Below are 22,190 nucleotides of genomic sequence, written 5' to 3' on the forward strand. Positions count from 1 at the left end.
GCTCCTCCTCGCTGCTGCTGCTGCAGCTGGGGGATGTCACCCCACCCTTCAGGGCCTTCACTGTCCTCTTGAGGAGGATGATGGTCTTTGAAGCCTTGGCCAGCTTCGACCGAAGGCGCCTCACCTCCTCGTCCCTGGAGGCCAGCTTTCTTCTCAGCCCCCTCACCTCCTCGCCGGCGCTGGTGGAGGCCACCTCTCCCTCCTGCCCCTCCTCCGGTCCGGGGCCGATGTACGCCTCCTCCAAGGCCTCCTCCCCCATGTCCACATCCAGCGTGGACACCATGGCGTGGGGGTGGGATGGGTGGCCCGGAGGGGCGCCGTCTCGTTCTTGGTGACAAAGATCATCCGACGCCGGCGGGAGCCAGAGAGCTCCCTGTGGCCAGCACAAATGTGCTTGTCCAACCGGGAGCTCTCGTACCGGCACAGGGCGACAGGGCAGGGCTGCTTTCGGACCAGCACCCTGCCTGATCCAATCTGGAGCAGGACTTTCCGCTCTTCTGGGTTGGTGACGGCATGCGCCCTCACGAGATGGTTCCGGAGGGCGCCGTACACCTTCCCGCAGAGGGGACATTCACACGGCTTTTTCGTCATCGTCATGATTTCAATCTGTTAAACACAAACACAGAGGTTTTGAAACAGTCAAAGCAGCGATATCAATAAAATAACATCACATGGCCTCCTGGGACCCGCTAGAAGGTGCCTGCCAAAAATCTAACCTATAGCACCTACCAACCCAGAGATAAGCTAACCTCTATTATCCCGCACTACATAACCACTGACAACCACTAGGGGGCAGCAATCTCAATAAAATAACATCACATGGCCTCCCGGGACCCGCTAGAAGGTGCCTGCCAAAAATCAAACCTATAGCACCTAGTGCCCTATATGTGGAGAGTATCGCCAACTCAAATCATGGGCGCCATCTTTACTACCGGAAGTGACGTTCGTCTCAATGATGGTCAATAGGGCGAATATGACATGTTCTAACAAATAGCTTAACATCGTCATAAACAAGCCTATAAATGTTATAATGTGCATCACTATCCATTAAGATGTTAATGCTGTCGCAAATACGCTGCATTATACATTTTGAAAAAAATAGCAAAGACCAGATAAATAGTAATAAACGTTGCCTAGTCGGAGCCAGCTAGCTCTGAAAACGCCTACGAGGCGAACTTTGTTTATCCAATTTCTTACAGCAGTTAGATATTAGTCTGAGGAAACACCTTGAAATAAGGCAGTAAGAGAAAGCTGAAAGCTTCATTTTGGTGAAATAAGCCTGTTTAGGGCACAATGAATAACATCTTACCTTACTTAAGCCAGCGATCCCTACATGTTGCAGCAACTCTTTGAATCACTGTTAGATTTGACGTCTGACCTCCAGATTCGGACATAATGTATTTCGACCGTGCATGAGGCAAGACTAAAATATGCTATTTATTTTATTTTTTATCAATAAGTATGTTGTTTCAATAGACTCTGGGACAGTAAAAGAAAATAGTTTTAATTGAACATTTTTTTTTAAATGTTATTTAAAAAATATATTATTATCATAAAGTTAGGCTATTATTATATAAAGTTATTATTATTACAAAACTACATGGAGGTCACCATTAGTTTGACCTCAAACTTTTCCGTTAAATAATAACTTACCCCTATGCACAAAACCTGCTTCACAAGAATCACATGCTTCTTGCACATCTCTTGCAATACATTTTGGACTCAATCTATTGGTAGGTGCCTTATGTATATTGTGGTGCTCTAGTATGCATCTTCTGACTGCATACTACTGTATGTCTAATTGTTCCAACAGCTAATGCCAGTCAAATTCCTTGTAGATATACTTGGCCAATACAAGGTCATTCTGATACTAAAACACACAAACTTGCTAGGTTTTCAAAAATATTTTTCAATAAAATATATTTCCATTTATTATAATCAAATTAAATAATCAAAGACAACAATTTCTGACTTGTGTAACAAACATTTACAAGACCATCAGAATCTAGGCCTATATGAAATGCAATATAAGCATGAGGGATGAGGATGAGAGATCTCCATGTGCTCTTTTCAGGTGTCACATTGTTGTCCTCCACCAAGTCCATCCCTTCATGGTCCTTTACATGGCCTGATTAGATGACATGGAGTTGACCAGCTGTCTGCGGTGTCCTCCCCTCAGACCAATTGTACCTTTGTTCTCGTCCTGCATGTAAAATAATGAAACTCTTGTCATTAAATGGGTAGATGTACATAAAAAATACCACTATTTCTACCACTGTAGTAAGGACTGCTCTTCTAAAAAATCTGAAATGTGCACAGGTTGTCATTAAATGTGTATGCTTCTACACCACACTCATTTATCTGTCGCACACTCTCTCACACACACCCACAAAACATGGGACACAAAGGGAGCAGACCGTGAATCTCCTCTCTCAGCCTCAGACTTGGATAATACAAGGCAGTACCATTTAACACCACACACGCTACATCCTCCTAATAATTTTACTAATGACATCATAGCAAAGTGTACCTGAGAAACTGCAACTAAGTGCCTTAATTAACCAAAAATATAAACATAATAATGTTAATGGTAGAACACGATGAAGAAAGGAAGCTGTTGTTTATCTTGACTTAAATTGATCCAGCTGAGGAAAGCACTTGTTCTTTGGAAGGAATTTCAATTTGTCTGCATGCAATATTGACACCGATGATCACATACCCTGTCTGTGTATAGTGTATTGTGCACACTGTGGTGGAGACTTGGGTCCATGTTGACTGGGCTGATTTGGTGATGAGGGGTGTCAGGCATCAGGGGAAAGGTGCTGAAGCAAGGAGCAGCAGCAGTAGCCTACAGGATCTTGAGGATGTTGAGGCGACGGGGCAGGGACCTTGAATCAGCAGACAGCTGTATCCCTCTTACTTCACCAGCCACTGACTCTTCTCTACCTACATCTAAAATAACAAAAAAGACAAAGAGGAAGCATAATATTTACTATATTGCTTTGTTTTATAATACAGACATAATTCATCACCTTAAACCATGATTCAATAAAGCATGGCACACTCACTAGAGGGCTGACAGATTGACAGATTGAAGTATAGCCTACAAAACCAGTGTTGAGCTGAAGTCTGTATTGACACCACTTAATAATGTTGTGATTAGCACACCACCTATCAAGTTTGACAGATAGCTAGCAAACCATATCTTCAAACTATGCTGTGTATTTCAACAGATTTATTTGGACAATACTGTGCCTAGGCCACTGGTAAAGTTTCTAACAACGTTGATAGAAAGACTAGCTGCTAGCTAACTTGCAAACTGCAATTATCCGACCAGCTATTTCAGTCAAGCAGGAGGACATTCTTAAAATAGGCAAACAAGACGTTGTCTTATTTTGCTCGACAAGAAAGAAAATGCAAAACTAACAAGTTTATCAATGATTACAGATCGCTATGTTACCTGCTAAGCAGCTGTAGCACTATTAGTAAACATACACGACACAACATACGTACTGGCTGCTTGTCTTAATAGCCACTTTAGTGCTTCAAAAACGCAAAAATGCAAGGAAATTAAGACCATAAATGATAACAGTATGAGATGAAAAACATTATTTACCAGAGTTGTTCCAACCGTTTTCCTTTTAGACAAGGTTAAGACGAACGATGTATGATGTATTCGCTGCTCCTCCAGAAGTGGCATCTCTCCGGGTAGTTAGAAACAAAATCCGTGCTGCAAATGTCTTAACAAGTCTTATCACTAAAAATGCTTATGACGTAAACGTTATAATGTTAACGTTATCAGAAAAGTTTCCAGTGAGAAAATGGGTCGCTGTATGGTGAAGATATTAAGACTTAATGCCAACGATACTCAAACACTGCCATCTGAAAGCATTAGAAAGCATTCTAGTCAAAAGTACTTTTGGTAGTAAAAATGGCGTCCATAAAACACGTGACCACCTCTGAACCAATCCTTGGCAGAACTGCTCTGAACATTCCAAACACAGTTGGCGGTACTCTCCACATATAGGGCACTAATAGCACCTTCCAACCCAGAGAGAAGCTAACCTCTAAGCCAGTGGTTTTCAAAGTGGGGGCCGTGGCCCCCTGGGGGGCCGCCAGGGGGCGCTAGGGGGGCCGCAGCAAGTTGGATGAAAATATATTGTACAAGCAAAAAAAAAAAAAAAATCATAAAATATTTCAATTATTGTATGTATTGATATGAAATACCATTATAATAATGTGTTGTATACCTTTTAGGGTTGTAACGATTACAGTGTAAAGGTAAACCATGATAAAAATGTTGACGTTAACAATTACCGTGTTCATTTCAAACCCTATAATTATTATTGCGGTTGATAACCACGGTCTGGAAACCATGTGTTAAATTGCGTCCAGCGTCATCTGAGCCTGCTTTTGATATAGGCCTGTCAGGCTACTATGAAGCAAAATTGGTACCCTTCTGTTGTCTAATTTGATGGATTTAACCACGATTCGGATTTAGGCTACACCTTTCAAAAAGGCGGAACATTTTCACCGCAAACGTGCACTGTGGCTGTCATATATATACTCGGGACTCGGCGTCTTTTTATGTACATATGTACATTCATATTAAATCCATTCTACTAATGTTATCAGGAGAATACCGTAACGTTTTATTTTGAGCACTGGTTGTCACTCATTGGATACATAAAACAGATACCAAACTCAAAGTCATGATAGAAGCACCCAGCCAATTAAACATGACCAAGGAAAAAGTGAACGGGACAACACACAATACCATGCTACTCCTAAATCATAGATTTTAACATTGCAAGACACTTATCTTTCCTATGACACCAGAAATATTTTCTTTACCTGGTTCGTTTTTGAACATTCATTTTATGTAATGAAAACAGATATATCCTTGAACTATGCGTGACTACTTTCCAAAAACAGAATGAAACCTAATTACGTTCACGTACTTTTTAAAGTGACAGGCACTCAATTAGACCTACACACCACCCCTGTGATATCATTAAAGACAAGTGCAATCAATGTGAAGTACTCAAATTACTGAATATTTTTAGCTATAAGTAATTATGCAGATCTCAAAATACTATAATGTTAACAAAATATATAAAGTTTATGAATTCAAAATATGAAATAGAAACCAGACAAGCCATTTTCTGTGTGTGTGGAGGGTCGAACAGAGACTGCTGTGCATGATCTGTATCCCGCTTAAGGCAATAAGGTTTTGCCTATATATTTTTGTAATGTAATAAACACTGTCACACTTTTTAAAAAACTATTTCAGCTTGTGTATGCCTATCAGTGCTTTTTAAACATATGAACACATATTTTTTTAAAATACCGTTAAACGTGTAAAACCATTGCATCCCTAAATAGTGCAAAACCTATAAAATAAATAGATTTTCACCTATATAGGCCTATTAACTTATTTCTACATTTGCCGTATCGTTGATGGGTTCAATACGACATCATGCAAAAGGGGGGCCTTGGCCACAATCTAGTGGTATTTGGGGGGCCTTGTCATGGGAAAGTTTGGGAACCCCTGCTCTAAGCTACTATCCCGCGCTAATGCCTTCTCCATCACCACCGCAGGCAGGCAGGCCTCGCACAACCAAATCAGATAATATGGGTAAATGATACATTTTCTGAATCCTTAGGGTCATGCCAGTATTTCAGTGTTTGGATTTTGTTTCTCTGATGCTCCCAGGTGCCACAGGATTAAAAGACAAAAGATGGCAGGGAAATGGCAGGAAAATGTGTGTGATTAAAGGTTTGAAGAGCTCCAGGGTTGGCTGTACTTATCCAAAATGTTCACAAAAGGATTTAAATGAAAGCTCAGAGTCTCCCCTTTAAAATGATACCAAACATAACAAAATAAAATATTTCAGTGTTCTGCTTGATTTATACGCATTATTTCTTCAACCTTAGTTTACATTATGCATCATAACTCAAAACAGCTACTTTTGTCAGATGGCCATCATACATCATTGAAAAGCTGAGATTCCAGGCTTTCAGAAAAGGTATGGTAGCCTTTGCCACTTTTTCGGTAACGACCAACCCCTCTGGCTCACGGACTAACAGTGTAAAGAAACAAGTCTATGTTTCAGAACGTTTCCAACTGTTTATTATAACTTGAAAGCATGATGACGATCGCCACAAACGTCCACTTTTAGAAGAAATTTAAGTTGACATGAAAACATTACCATCCTACTACTATCAGGAAGCGGTTCTTGTGCTACCGCTACTTCTTCCTCGGATTCAGGATCATAAACTGACATGTTGTGCCATAGAAGAGCTTCGATTCTCGACTAGCTGCTAGCAGGCTGCTACTCTCGCAATGTAAATAGGAGCAGTAGAATCCTCAGTGACGAACTGGAGGTAGCGTCACAGTGCTCTTAGCCAATCAGAGGCGAGTAGATTAGCATGCATATTCATGTTGAGAGGCGAAATCCTGTCGTTCGTCCCCTCCCACCTCCCGCATTAAGCTAAAACAGCATGAAACAGACCCAGCAAAGCATTTTTTAGTCTAAAACCGGCTCTCAGGGCATTCATTAATACTACAGATCACCGCAAAATTAACGAAAAAACTATGAGATGAGACCTTTAAGCGTACCAAATGGGATATAATAGGCAGTGTTGGGAAGTACAGAATGCATTATTCAATTTTCCATGTAAGACTTCGATAAGTCTGTCTATGAACGCAAACGCTTGTGTTGTTGATGGAAGGAGGACTGTGTGTGTCAGCATTAAAAAAAGGGATGTGTCGCGCATGCCGAACCAACTTCTTTTTCCATGCGCAACACACTCCAAAGCAGTGACGAAGCTAGTGAATACCACAAAGAAAATCATTTCAAGTTGTGGAAAGTTGCAAGTGGAATGAGCCACTGTGCATGCATCCTTAATGTATCACCGACTTCAGCATTCTGATAAGAATGGAGATAAACTATCTGTGATGAATCTTACTTGTGAAAGAAATTAAAGTCATGAGTTGTTTTTTCTTGTTTGTTTTTGTGTTGTTTTGCTCTGTGTGTGCTCTATTTGTGTTGACTTTTTGTTAAGTGACTTTGAGAAAGGCAATATATAAATGAAGCATATTATTATTATCATTACTATCATTATTACCATTATTATTATTGTTCCTATTATTTTTGAATGTGGCAAGCCAAAGCCTAAGGGGTACAAGGACCAGACAAATACGTGCAGAGTGCAGACAGCGAGAAACCTCACCACCCACTCTGGTGTTTACAAATGAGCTGTGGGAAGGTGTGTGTGTGTGTGTGTGTGTGTGTGTGTGTGTGTGTGTGTGTGTGTGCGCGCACCTGTGACTTTGATGTGTCCATGCCAGAAGCAAGCGCCAAAGATGAACATGATCTCGTCCGAGTGGTCGGCCCTCACAAAGCTGGGTCTGGTGTACTTGTAGGCCTCGGGCCGGTGCTGAAACTCATACATGTACACTGATGCCCCCGCATCTGTTACAGAGAGAAACAGGATTTTGTTAGCGATTTTGGATGACCGATAAGGGGTAAACCTTTAAAGTGGTGACGGGGTGCTATGCAAATTGTGTCTACCCTGGTAATATCTAGCCTCTTTAATCACTGGAACCACCATCCAGTAGTCCCCCACTATTTCAGTGAATTGATCTCGCATCTCCTGTGGTGTGTGTGCGTCCTTAAAGTATTCATCCACCACAAGCTCTGTGGCCTCCACGGGCTGAAAACAAAGCAGCATCAACAGCACATGAACTTCATTCATTCATTCATTTAGTTTGACAAGTGTTGTTAACGCCTCCATATGATGTAGCAGTCTGAATATTTTTAATTCATCAGAGTTGTCTTGTCATCATCATGAATTGGTTGTAGATTTCTTTTTGACCATGAGAGGGAGGCGTTTCACATGTGTCCAAAAGTTAGGATTGTGGAGTTTAAGAGGAAAACAAAAGTATAACAGAACTATGAATAGAGGAAAGATGAAATATCCAGGGGAATATTTCGAGACAGAAAACAATAACTGCATCCGTTCTGTAAGGAACAGGCAGTAAAAATGCTGCTCTCGAAAAGAGGGGAGAAAAGGAATTGCTTAGACCTGAGCAGTAGTGACCCTCGTGAAATTCTGTCTGAGATAAAAAAAATAAAAAAAAATGTGAAGAGAGAGAGTAGTTGGGTAGATGCTGTTCAGAGTTTCTCAAAGGCTGAGAGTTCTCAAGTTGTTGCCCGAATGAAGTGACGCACAAAGCAGACAATTCAGATCCAGACCTCCACACAAATGAAATGTAGACAGCCTGAGGGCATAGCACTCATGCTCAACAAGACGAGACTCACCGCGGTAGGCGGCAGATGGATAATTCGTTCATCACGGCGGCTCTATCCATACCTTTCTCCCATCCATCTGTTACAAAGCCCTGTTTGGGGCACACAGATCTCATTTATCTGAAATGTTCTCACAAGAACCTTTGCATACTGTTGCATACATGTTAGATGTACCGGGGTGAGGTCAATATGACAGAGATCCTTACAAACGGCAGCAGCCATCCAAACTCATGGTTGGTCACAGCGACAATTACTGGAACTTTCTGGAAGTCTTTCTCCTTTAAAATGTCCTCTGGAAATGCTGTCAAAAACTTGCCATCAACAGTTGCACCCCAGAATTGTCTTCTCAGAGAAAACATGAAACATAATTAATAATAGAAAACAAATACATTAAATCTAAAATATTTTGTCACCTTTATGGGCATAGTAGGCTTAATTGATTGAATTTGATGTTGTTTGTCACGTCTTTGTCAGATGGAGCTTACCGTAACGGTAGCGGTGATGAGTTCCTGGCTTCTCCCTAATGCATTGCACAAGGAGCTCAGTTGAGTTGAGGGTGCATCCTGTTGCAGTCGCCACCATCTTCAAATAACAAGTCACATCATCAGCTGCTTCGCTAAAAGTCCCATTGAGTGAAGTTTTTTTCAAATTGTTTTGGCAAGTAAATAATGTATTGTGCATCAGTCATTATATAAGGAAATATAAGAAATATAAGAAAATAAGGAATGGAATGAGGCGATGAGCTCTGAATACAACAATGTAAATGCCATTCATTATGATACATGCTTCCCTTAAGCACGTATCATAAAAACACACCACGACAGAAAAAGTACAAAAAACAGAACAACATACTGTAACTACAACAACCTCCCTGACAATTTGCTTTGATACCCTGTAGTCTCTAGACCCTCAATTCTAACCTCAGCAAAAACCATGGGGGTTCTGGTAGAGAAACTCTCCAATGTTGATCCTCCACTCTGAATGATCGCTCTGTGGAACAATCCTTTTGCCAGGGGAGACAGGAGCTGTTAGAGAAAGAGAGTTTAAGAAAGTTGTATAAGCTTATTTTAATTCTCCTCCATTTTTATTGATCAAAGACCTCCATGTTCATGTTCATTATTTTGTGAGGTACAATGACAAATGTAGTTAACATAGGTTTAGACATTTGTATTCACCAAGAACCAAGTTGTCGCACACAGGGTATCAGCAGAACACATGTCATCTACTTAGGCTTGAGTATTCTAAAATTGCTGGGTGATGCCGCAAAAAAACTGCTCTTTGTGTGTTTTACTCACTGGCAAGAAGAGTTTTTACTTACTAGCATAGCTGCACTGATGCCTCCAGCTGACTGTCCAGCGATGGTAACAGAGTTGGGGTCTCCTCCAAAGCTCTCGATGTTCTCCTGCACCCACTGGAGAGCAGCTATCTGGTCCAGGAAGCCCCAGTTGCCCTGAGCATTTGAGTCCCCAGTGCTTCACAGAAGAGAAACAGAAAACGGAGCTTTGTAATCTAACGTGGGGACCACACTCTCTTAAAAGTCTGGCAGTCATTTCACATGTAAAACAAAAGAGAGAATGTTCACACACCGGAGTAGCTCCCAAATGTTTAATTAAAAATATAAACAATCAGCGACGTTTAAACCCGAAGTGAGATGTGAACGCAACCAATACCAAAAATAATTTCCAATATACCTAAAGAAGCCCAAAATCCCAAGGCGATACTGAATGATCACCACGACAACATCTTGATAAGCTGCCAGCACAGAGCCATCAAACTGGGCAGCTCCTCCCAAATACAGAGCACCTCCATGCATCCACACCATGACCTGAGCATCAGAACACAACACAACAAACAAAGAGCAAAGATTGGCTTTACAAAGGATATGTTCCATTATAGGGTATGCAAAGTTGTACTTCATGTGCTCTTGAGGGTCCATATTAAATGTTAAATTAGCATCTGTGGTCTTACTGGCAGCTTTTGTCCAGTGCAGCGGTATAGTAGGAGTGTACACGTTGAGGTATAAGCAGTCCTCTGACACCCCAGGCAGGGCAAACTTGTTTGCCATGACTTTGGCTATGTGGGTGACAAACGCTAAAGGCTGAGGACACCTGTAAGAAGGTGAGAGTGTAGTACTAGTGTAGGCCTACTGTACTTCTGCCTAATGATCAACTGAGTACATTTTGGAATGTGAGCGTTCAAATAATTATTTTACTTTCTTTATAAGCCCCCCTTGGCTACTTGCAAAACAGCATGACACCACTCTCTCTCTTTTCATTTTTAAAAAAAATATTTTCCCATAAAGGAGTCACTTGTCAGTACAACTTCCAATATTTCACTTCTGTTTATTGAATGAAACCAAGATGCAGTTGCAAAATGTGTTTATATGTGTCAATATAGAGAAATGGCTTAGCCGCATTAGCACATACTACCATTCAAAAAGGAGGTTAAGAAAGACTATAGGAAAACATACACATGTGACACTTTGTGGACATCACATACGGAGCCCCTAAAGCAGACCTGGGCAAAGTAGAGATAATGCACGCAAATCAACATCGTTGCTTTTGTTTTGAAAGCGACTGGTTTCTTTACACTGGATGCATGATACGACACCCTCACTAATGTGCTGGTGAGTAGGGTTTTGCATCGATACAGTGCAGTTGCATCGGCGGCGTAAACCTCAAAGTTTTGTTTGCGTGGCTTATCACCGCAACGGTAGCCAGAATGTTGAACTCCTACTGCTGCGCTTGGTGGCGATACGAAGAGTTGATTTCAAAGCGTTACTGACAGACAGTTTACAATCGGATAACCCTGTCATTTTAACCAAAATATGTCTGAGTTTATTTGCAAAGCTTATGTTAGCAAACTAGTATGACGTTATCCACAGGTTGCTTGAAGCAGCCGTGGCTCAACACACAGCAGGGCGAGTTGACCAATCACAGTCTTACAGCGCCCTCCATAATTATTGACACCCCTGGTTAAGATGTGTTCTTTAGCTTCTAATAAATTCATTTTTTTTCCAAATAATATAGGACCGCAATGAAAAAAAGTGTAAAATCCAACCTTTAATACAAGTGCATTTATTTAGAAGGAAACAAATCCCACATTAAGAAATAATTATTTTACATCAAATCATGTGTGCCACAATTATTGGCACCCCTGATGTTAACCCTTAAGAGTGTACCGTCACACCGGTGTGTTTGGAATGTTGGAAAATTAACATTCTAAAGAATACCTGGGTTCTTAGAATTCTACATAGAATTTTAGAACGTTGAATTGTTGCGGAATAGAATCTTGTGTTAGAATGTTCAAAACCCACCCTTTTGCTTTGTACAACCCCCTTTTGCTAATAAAACAGCACCTAATCTTGTCTTATAATGTCTCACAAGATTAGAGAAAACAGAAAGAGGGATCTTCGACCATTCCTCTTTGCACAAAATCTCCAAATCATCCAACGACCTGGGTTCTCTCCTCTGCACTCTCCTCTTCAACTCACCCCACAGGTTTTCAATGGGGTTGAGGTCTGGGAACTGATATGGCCATGGTAGGAGCTTGATACGGTGTCTGGTGAACCATTTCTGTGTAGACTTGGTCATATGCTTAGGGTCATTATCTTGCTGAAAGACCCAGTGACGACCCATCTTCAGCTTTCGGGCAATGGCCACTAGATTTTGTTTTAAAATGTCCTGGTATTTCAAAGCATTCATGATGCCATGCACCCTAACAAGGTTCCCAGGCCCTTTGGAAGAGAAACAGGCCCACAGCATCACCGATCCTCCCCCATACTTCACAGTGGGCATGAGGTGCTGTTCTGCATACTCATCTTTTTGTTACGCCAGACCCACTTAGAGTGTTTGTTGCCAAAAAGCTCTAACTTTGTCTCATCTGACCAAAGCACACGGTCCCAGTTGAAGGCCCAGTACCGCTCCAGACGTTTGTGCTTATGATTTTGAGTGAGAAAGGTTTTTTTCCCTGCATGCCTCCCAAACAACTTGTTGGCATGTAGATAGCGCCTGATGGTTGTTTTGGAGACTTTGTGACCCCAAGATGCAACCATTTGATGCAATTCTGTAACAGTGAGTTTTGGAGATTTTTTTTATTTCTCTTACCATCCTCCTCACTGTGCGTGGTGGCAAAATAAACTTGAGTCCTCTTCCAGGCTTGTTTACCACTGTTCCAGTTGTTTTAAACTTCTTAACGATTCCTCTAACCATAGATATGGGCAGGTGTGCGAGTGGCTATTTTCTTATTGCCATTGCCTTACTTGTGAAGGTCGACACACATCTGCCTTACTTGAACAGTGTGTTCCTTTGTTTTTCCCATGTTGAAGAGAAATGGCCTCTGTGTCACGTCATATTTATAGCCGAGGGAAACAGGATGTTAAGAATTACTAATTAAATGTTCCTACATACTCTGATTGACTTTGTAAACTACTGTAAACTACTGTAGAAATGACAGAAATGACAGAAATACTTTAATTACATTTATTTCCTAGGAATTGTTAGGGGTGCCAATAATTGTGGAACAGGTGATTTTATGAAGAATAATTATTTCTCAGTCAGGGATTTTTTTCCCACCTTAAAATTCTCTTGAGTTGAAGGTTACATTTTTCTACAATTTTCAGTGTGAGAGTATGCTTCTACAATAAAAAATGTATTTATTTTAAGGCTTTTAACGCATCTTAACCAGGGGTGCCAATAATTGTGGAGGGCGCTGTATATACACACAGTCATTAACAGCCTTTTCTGTCCTACGTTGTTCTAGGCACACTCAACCTTGGCAGCAAATGTGGTTGTCTTCCTGAGATGCATGGCTGCCCTATAATGTTTACTATAGGCCTACAGACTTTCATGTGAAAGATGAGGAATTACAGTATATGATAAAGGTTAAGGGGTTTGGTTAAGTTCAGTGCCCAACAACAACTTTACAGATTGAAATTGAAGGTCAGTATTCTCTCTAAAGTCTCCATTCCAAACTCTACATTCTGCCGACAGTTTGTGTGTAACTCTGTATAGCTTGTTGGAAATACTCTGGTGTGTTCTTGGCCGGCTGAAAGACAATGATGAAAGACTTAGGGATGAAGTAACTGACCATGATGGCATACAAACAGTTCAGCTCAACTAGGGCCTTGATCATCTGCACATACTTGGTACGGGACACCAAGGTGGCCGTGAGGAACACAGCCCAGCTCAGCCAAAACAGCAACATGCTGAAAGTGATGCCTTTGGCCTCATTGTAGTTCTTGGGCAGGTCTGTTCCCAAGTAGGAGAAGCAGAAACAGAGGCCACTGAGGATAAACATTAATATGATACATAAATAGGAAGCAGTCATATTTCTTAAAAAGCAGATTATTAGGAGCTGGTCTTTGAAGGATTTTGTGTCTTTCTCCGGAATCGCCGGACTTGCCATCCAGACTCCACAGAGCAGGAGCTGGAGAAGAGATATCCCCGCGACCAGAAGCCACTGCCCATTGTACTTCGCCCACAGCTCATGCGCTCTGGGCAGATACACGGCCACCTTAAAGATGCAGATGATCAGAAAGGAGCGCACGGTCAGGCAGGACAAGAACACGGTGTAGAAGTAGACAAAGATCCAGCTCTGAAGCGCACAGCTCACAGCTGAGGGCTCGCCGAAGTAGAAGAAGATGCTGATGGAGGCGGCGGCCAGGCAGCCCAGCATCAGGAAGCACATACTGCCCCCTGCTGACCGCACTACAGGCGTGGAGCGGTGCACGGCAAACAGCACGGCCACCCCCACACACAGGAGCATGAGGAACGATGTGGAGAGCAGGATCAGAATGGAGGTGACGTCGGAGAAGTAGAGGAATTCCACGGAACGTTTTTGGCATGATGTGCTTCCAGCCTCGGACCACTCATATGTGTGACACGTCGGACATGCTGAAAGAAAAAACAGGAAGCAGAGTCAGGAAAAACAGACTTAATGCATTTTCAGGTTAAAGGAGAATTCCGGTGTGATATTGACACACTTTAGTGTTGAAATATGATACCGAGTGTGAGCGATTGTCTCAGAGCTGATCTCGACCTGTCAGCTGTTCTCCGAAACCCGGCGGTAGCTCAGCAATGGTAAACCAGGTGTTCAACGTTTGTGGCTCGGGCATCGGCTTATCCATGCAAATAAATCACTGTTTTACACGATTTATGAGGCTCAAAGTAGCTCCACACTTTATTGGTAGACTTCTGAGGGCCCTGACATTTAAAACGAGACATCGAGAACTTTGAAAAAGCACTGGTTGTTTACTTACATGACTGTTTATTCAGGCAGTCACTTTCGAAAATGTACCGGTCGCAGCCATCTTGAATTTAGTCACGTGACTGATTCATGACTAGTGCACGCATAGGGAGGGAAAGTAATCTCATCGCCATCTAGTGGTTGCGTTCCTAGAGGCTAGCGGGAGGGGATGGGATTTTCTTTTAGAAAAAATATATCTCGGCCCATGATGGGAACTTAGTTAAATGCATTCAATATGCTATGCATTTAGGTCAGCTCTATTGCTTCTAGTGGTCATACTTTATTTTTTAGGATCAGTTTAATTGTTTTCAGTTTGTTTGTAACATGGTGATAACGAACTACAGTACTAGCTACAGTAGCATTTGACGTCACCAGTTTGGGCGCTTCATCTCCAACCGATCAAAACGGCAATTTGCTGAACTGGCTTTACATATTTTTGTAATAACAGAGCGATGTAAACCGCGTGGTAATTACCTTTATGTTGGGATAACTTGTGTTGTGCTCCTACTCACACAAGAGCTGGCAGTAAGTGTGATTCGCCACTAACTAACCAACTAGCTAACAGGCTAATAAACAAACCATGCTAGGCGAGTAACGTCGTGGAAGGGTGTCACGTCACTTGTAGTTGTAGTCCATTTATGAAATGAAACGAGCAATTACGTTTTTTTTTAATTAAGGCGAAATAGGGTCTGATATATTCACAGTTAGTAGATTATTACAGTGTGAAGACTGAAAAATATTTTTAGTGGATAAGATCGCTGGTATAGCTGCGTAGTATTTTTTTGAAAAGTCGGTCTATGGGACTTAACATTGGAGCTGCTTTTCGATAGGAACGCAACCACTTGGGGCGCTGGTTTTCACTTTCCCTCCCTATAGACATAGCGATTACGTGAACCAGTCACGAATCAGTCACGTGACTAAATTCAAGATGGCTGCTACCGCTAAACTTTCGAAAGTGACTGCCTGAATAAACAGTCATGTAAGTAAACAACCAGTGCTTTTTCAAAGTTCTCGATGTCTCGTTTTAAATGTCAGGGCCCTCAGAAGTCTACCAATAAAGTGTGGTGCTACTTTGAGCCTCATAAATCGTGTAAAACAGTGATTTATTTGCATGGATAAGCCGATGCCCGAGCCACAAACGTTGAACACCTGGTTTACTATTAGGCGCGTTCAAGTTGGCTGCGCAGCACAAAAACTGCGCAGCACAAGATGCACGTGGTTAAAAATCTGTCCACGATGGTCTAGATGGGCGTGTTTTCGACTCGGCAGTCGGTATCACATGGCCTCAACTTATCGCGGGAGCAAGGCGTGGCCAGGCGGCTGCTCCGCAAAAGAGCAGCCGGTCTGGAGGTACTGCGGAGAGCAGCGGAGCCTAGACCCTGCCTTCATGACGTCAGGTCTTTGCCCTAATTGGCTTTTACATCCCTGACGTGTGTGCAGGTGTTTAGATGCCTCCCCATATCCACAAGAGTCCGTGCGGGTCCGTGCCTCGTGATTCGTCACATGGTCAAGTCTAGCCAAGTCTACACTACGGGAAGTAGAGAGTGTACAACTTCATAGCAGCGTTTGCATCCCCGCCCCTGCTGCCACCGGCAGCTCTCGTTGCTGCAAAAGGTCATTTGGAGTTGAACTTGAACACGGCTATTGCTGAGCTACCGCCGGGTTTCGGAGAACAGCTGACAGGTCGAGATCAGCTCTGAGACAATCGCTCACACTCGGTATCATATTTCAACACACTTTAAGTCAATATCACACCGGAATTCTCCTTTAAGTCCTCCTGTTTTGGGGCTTGCAGTTTTTTTTTTTTTTTATCACTTTCTGAAGCATGTTTTATAAGCAGCTGGAAATGGTATCATCAATTATGTGGTGCGTTTTGTAGCACCCTATGAAAATGTGAAACATTGAAAAGCTTTCAAACACAATACTGACAATTACAGTATCTAAGAATACATACACGTAAGTCAGTAAAGCAGGTCTTTATCGTTGCAAACAAACTGGTGTTGCTTTGAAACATGCATTGTGCAAGCATGCAATGACACCGGTGTCTTTAAAAGTGTTTGGTATCACTGTAGCCTACCTGTGTGATTAGAATAAGAGTTGCCCGGGCATTCAGCACATTTAAAGCAACACTTGTGTGGCCCGTCCTCCTCTTGTTTGTATCCCGGCCTGCACTGCACAGAGCAGTTGGAGAATGGCACCTTGAAATCACAAATCAAAGCACTGGCATTTACCTCAACCTGACGTGTTTCATACTGTAGCCTACATCAGGTAACAGCTAGGCTATACCGTCTATCTCAATGTATAATTCCAACACAGAAATAGTGAGGACATTGTGTACAATGCTAATTTAAAACATAATGTAATAATCCAATGTCATGAACCCACTTTTAGCAAAAAGGACTAAATCAAATGTTGAAAATTACAGATTTGGCTATTATGAAATATCTTCCGTTTTGAATTTGATGACAGCAGGAAGTTTAAAAAAAAAAAATTGGGACATGGGCTTGTAAAACTACTGCTTCACCTCTTCATTTTAGAACATTCTGTGAATGTTTAGGAACTGAGGAGACTAGTTGCTAGAGTTTTGAGAATTATATGTCCTTCCATTCCTGCCCGTCATAGGATTTCAGCTGCTCGACAGTCTGGGTTAATCATGTTTGTCATTCCATGATGCACCCAATTTGACAAGTCTGGACTGCAGACAGTCCATTTTAGCACCTGGACTCTTCTATAGAGAAATATTATTTGAATTAATTAATAGCAAACTTCAGTTGGTCTAACCACAGGACCTTTTCCCACTTTACCAGTCCATTTTGAATGAGCTCAGGCCAAGATAAGACGGTGGTATTTCTGTATGATGTCCAAATACAATTTGTGAATGTAGCATTAAACTGTGCTCATAGACAATGGCAATCAGAAATTTTCCTGAGCCCAAACCAGGATTTTCGTTGTAAATAGGTCTGGTTTTAATGCAGTGCCATCTGAGATTGAAAAGACCATGGGCATCAATATTGTTTTTCAACTGTCTCTCCCTTTGCAAAGATTTCTCTGGATTCTCTGAATATTTAATGATATTATATAGGCTACTGTAGATGATGAAATCTCCAAATACCTCATAAATTCATGTTAAAGGAACCGGATTTTGGCCAAAACTGGTACTGCAATCACTTTCAAAATACTGTACATGTAGAGCGGTAAATCCCCTCCCTCCCAACCTGGATGCCGAAACACCACTGACTTTGTGATTCGTAGGTGAAGCGTGGCGCATCAGGCCAAAACACACAATATGTAGCCTAAACATCAACATGAGTTGAGGGCTGCAACTTCACTTCTTGAATTACAACTTCCTGGCTACTGTTGTCAGTGATATATCATTACACAACTTTTCCAGCATTTTGTTGCCCCCTCCAAACTTTTTTTGAGACACGCTGTTGGTATCAAACATGTTATTGATATAAAATTAAAAATGAACATAGCCTATATTTTCCATGAACTGTGTCATGTTCAACATTTGATATGTTGTCTGTGTTCTTTCGAAGCTATATGAGTTTGCGAGATTAGCATATTGTCACATACTGTTTTTATTTGCATTTTAGATAATGCTAACTTTTTCTGTGATGGGGTTGTTAAACGTTAAATGTTTAACGATTAGAATTATTAGCTACACTGATTTATTACATTTCATTAATCATTAACTGATTGTACTTACAGAACCATCTTCATGCCAGTCAATTTGCTTGTCATCCATAGTGAAGTTAACTTCATGACGATTTTCATATGTTCCTATCGCCTTTATATCTGCAGGGTGAATTGTTGTGTTCCAGAACCAAATGGTGAAATGTGCGGGTGGGTCCAGATTTTTGTCATAGGATACATCATTTCGGTTTAAAGGGAAATCTAAGTGTTTGATTTCTCGAAGAAGCTAGAAGAAGACATGACAAAGACATAAGTCTGAGAGGTTTGCCAAGTAAAGAGCACAGGAACTGAGACATAGCCTTCTTTAGGTTTGTATCTTTACATATAATACAGTATATACAGTCCCCTGCTAAAGTATTGGAACACATGCTAAAATTGACTACTGTATATAAAATCCTCTTTTGGAAATTGATCTTAATAGAATCTAAAAAAATAGGAAATATTCAACCTTTAAGGACATACATTTTCTTTGTGAATGAATAATGTATTGCAAATAAATAAATGTTTTCCTTAAAATACAAGGGTCATAAGTATTGGAACGCCTACAGTATGTCAACCCTATGTGTTAAGTTCCCATAAAGGCTAGCAGATTTTTATTTGTTTTATTTTTAAAATGCCAGTTATTTCATGTATCCACATGCACCTTGATAAAGTCCCCGAGGCCTTTGGAATTAAAATAACCCCACATCAACACATTCCCTTCACCATATGAAGAGATTGGCATGATTTTATTTCAGTTAGCCAATTAGCTGGTTTGAAAGCCATACCAATCTCTTATGGTGAAGGGTATGTGTTGATGTGGGGTTATTTTAATTCCAAAGGCCAACGGGACTTTATCAGGGTTCATAGTGCTCCTGAAAGCCCTGCGCAAGGATGGAAAGAGGAAGCGAGTGTTTAGACTGACCACTTTCATCAACACAAGGAGACACTTTACTTATCGTCAGTCAGTGTGGATGCTTTTATCATTACAGTTATAATTATGACTTATGTTTATATTTATCGTGGTGTGAATGTCTCTTCAGCACCATTTAAGTGCATTGGAAAGAGTAACTTCCTGGATGGTACCAAATGTAGTAATACCAGCAGTGGAAATGACAGGAACAGCATTCTTGCAATATTAAATCAGTGTGTCATCAAAATGAGTTTAAGCCATTATTTTAAGGTGCTTGCATGGTGTTGCTTTGTGAGGCCCCTTACCATGTTGGGATATACTGTGCGGGTCTTGTTGCATCCTGAGTGGTTGCACTGTAGAACATTGTGTAAAGCCATCGCCATGGTGTACACAGCAGAATAAATGGGGAAAGAGTAGGTGGGGTTTTCATTGATGACATCCTCTGAGCTGACGGAGGAACAGTTATCACAGCCCTGGTTGCAGAAGCCTTCAGTGCTCTGGACAGAATCAGCTCTGTGTTGTGACTGGTAAATGAACTGGTTATAGCCAGGTAGAGACACAACTGTTGGTGCCACACCTATAATGGTGCCAACTTTCTCAATGCCCTCAAGCTCACGTAGCTTAGCGTTCAAGGCCCAGGCATCACTGGCGATCCAGACCTTATCGTGGAAGCTTTCTTGTACAGCTAAGGTGATAATGTCCTCAGCAAACAGCTGCTCAATAAACAGGACGATGACACGGATCTTGAGCTCATCTATGTTCTGAAATACTGTGGCTACCTCTGATGTGTTAGTGATGAGCTTCTGGTAGGGCAAACAGATGTTAGTATTTTTAATCAGTTGAACAAACAGTTGAAAGCCATTCTCACTGTATGCACCGTTGGATCCAACAAACGCCACCCAGTTCCAGCCAAAATGCTTTATGATGTGAATGATCAATTCAATCTCATCTTCGTTGCTTGGTACCGTCCTCACAAAAGATGGATACAACCGTTTGTTACTGAGGGTGGAACTGCCTGCTCCATAGTTCACCTAAAGATTAAACATGAATTTAACAGAAACATTTAAGATAACTTTCTTTGTATTGACAAAGACATGTTGGTATTTTGTTTTATTAATATAAAGTCAATTTGGGAAAAGCCAAACTCTCAGAGATGGATTTACCAGAGGAGAAATGACAGTCATGTTCTTCACTGAATTTGATTCAACCAATTGTGGAAAGTTACTGAATGCTGTTAGGAGTGACGTGGGTCTGATTCGATAACATCAGAATACCATTACATTCCATCAGTAAATAAAATAACTTTACTAATAAATGACTGTATTTACTGGAATTTTGTTTGGACATTTCCTCCACACTTCCTTTTCTTTTTTGGTTTTAGATCCCAGTTAAGGAAAAAATAAATCATTGTAATCATATGCAATCAGTAATGTTAATGAATGTGTTTACAGTGTTAACATGCAAACAGAGACTAATTTAATCGTTACCATGGGGATGAGGTTCATCATGAACAGTGGAGCCATGGTTATAGTCTCAGTGCTACTGAAGGGACCAGTGAATCCGATGACTTTAGGCACGTGGTGGTTGAGGTCTCGGACTTTGATGGAGTCATTATGGGAGAAGAATTTGAGGATGGCAGGGAAGTTGTGGCCATCTGAGCAGTGATCAAAGAGCTGGTAACCAAGGGTTACGTTAGGCAGGAGTGTGCTGGAGTTGTTGATTTCCTCAACAGCAAACCTCATCACCTGGAACATCTGGTAGCCTGCCGTGGAGAAGGAACCTCTGTGGAAAAGAGTCAGTTTAAGCATTCCAGTATGTATATATTTTATAAATATCATATCATCAAAATCATCTTCAAAACGATCAATTAAAAACATAAATGAACTCTTGGCCTTCAATGGGAGAAGGTTTTGAAAACTTACTCATCACACTCAACGGCCACAGGTCTAATCTGACCAGGTGTCTGCCGCAGGCTGTGCAAAGGGAACAGACCTCCTACAAAGTAGTCTCCGTCGAGATCAAATTCTGACACCTGACAGGAGATTTCCCCGGCCTGATGATGGAGAAGAGCCGTGAGAAGGACACAGAGGCTGCTGGGTGTCATGGTCCTGTTTGTGAAGTGCTGCTGTCAACAAAATAAGCCAGTCCTTCAAACCTCTGTATGCCTTTGCATAATATGTCAGCTGTCTAGGATGGGTTGTACCGAGTGCAGTGCTAGGACTGGCTGAGCATGAGAAGGAGGAAACCGCTCAAAAGTTTGTTTAACAGTGATGGCAATGATAAGGAAATGTTATGCACAAAAGGCTCTTTGGACAGCTCATTAATTTTAGCGTCAGCATATAGACATCTGCTCCTTACATGTTCACTACGACACTGAATGTCTTGTTCGCCCCAAAAGAGCAACTCTTTCTACAACTTTAACAGTCCATAAATCATTCTACATTATAAAACACCTAACAGGGTCTGTGTAGACACTGATTAGGCCTTCATGAACAACAGCGGCGGGTACAACATACCTGGCTCCACTGGAAATAAATTACATGACAAGAGCTTGTCGTGCATAAGGCCTGGGAGAGCTCTCATTCTCCATGCAGACATGCAAGTGTGTGGTCTGGCTTGACTTTGAATGCCCACAGACATGGTTATTTGTTTAACGTCACGTGAACACGTGATGTCTCACTTTCCTGCCCACGATGCACACGAGAGCTTCTGATAGAGCAACTGCACTTTTGCATACAGCAATGAAGACACATTCACCATAAACTCCCATTTGCTCATTTAGTTCACTTGTTTGTGAAATGTGACTTCCTTCTAGTAATGAACAAAATATATATTTTTTTATAGGTCATAAGCTTCATGGGCATTAAACCTTCCCGTGCAATACTTTTGTTTTGGGGTTTTCACTGAGGAGATCCTCTGGGGTGACTTAGGAACAGTTAGGCCTACCACAGGCCTGGTTGCAGAAGCTTTCAGTACTATGGATAGAATCAGGTCTGTTGTGACTGGTAAATTAACCCATTATACAGGTAGAGGCATTTTTC

At 41.5% G+C, this 22,190-nt stretch overlaps 2 protein-coding genes and 1 long non-coding RNA gene across 3 annotated transcripts; all 3 read right to left on the reverse strand.

Annotated features, from left to right (window-relative positions):
* Window positions 1-1,903: 1,903 nt before the first annotated feature.
* On the reverse strand, window positions 1,904-4,005 carry LOC134088203 (uncharacterized). Its single transcript, XR_009939920.1, has 3 exons — window positions 3,617-4,005; window positions 2,720-2,952; window positions 1,904-2,203 (listed from the first exon to the last, which is right to left on the reverse strand). It is a non-coding gene; the product is annotated as an uncharacterized LOC134088203 (long non-coding RNA).
* A 2,365-nt stretch (window positions 4,006-6,370) lies between these two features.
* LOC134086986 (carboxylesterase 5A-like) lies at window positions 6,371-10,380 on the reverse strand. The gene is given in 8 exon segments (XM_062540184.1): window positions 6,371-6,381; window positions 7,329-7,478; window positions 7,578-7,719; window positions 9,236-9,340; window positions 9,634-9,787; window positions 10,007-10,140; window positions 10,284-10,310; window positions 10,312-10,380. Coding segments are annotated over 8 exon segments (792 nt in total).
* Window positions 10,381-13,289: 2,909 nt separating this feature from the next.
* Window positions 13,290-20,918, reverse strand: LOC134086987 (taste receptor type 1 member 1-like). The gene is made up of 5 exons (XM_062540185.1): window positions 20,637-20,918; window positions 19,455-20,180; window positions 18,271-18,483; window positions 16,639-16,759; window positions 13,290-14,209 (listed from the first exon to the last, which is right to left on the reverse strand). Exons 1-5 carry the CDS (start codon window positions 20,901-20,903, stop codon window positions 13,290-13,292), a joined length of 2,247 nt encoding a protein of 748 aa, XP_062396169.1. The 5' UTR covers window positions 20,904-20,918.
* Window positions 20,919-22,190: the final 1,272 nt, after the last annotated feature.

Source organism: Sardina pilchardus, chromosome 7, assembly GCF_963854185.1.
Source record: "Sardina pilchardus chromosome 7, fSarPil1.1, whole genome shotgun sequence".
Classification (NCBI taxonomy): Eukaryota; Metazoa; Chordata; class Actinopteri; order Clupeiformes; family Clupeidae; genus Sardina; species Sardina pilchardus.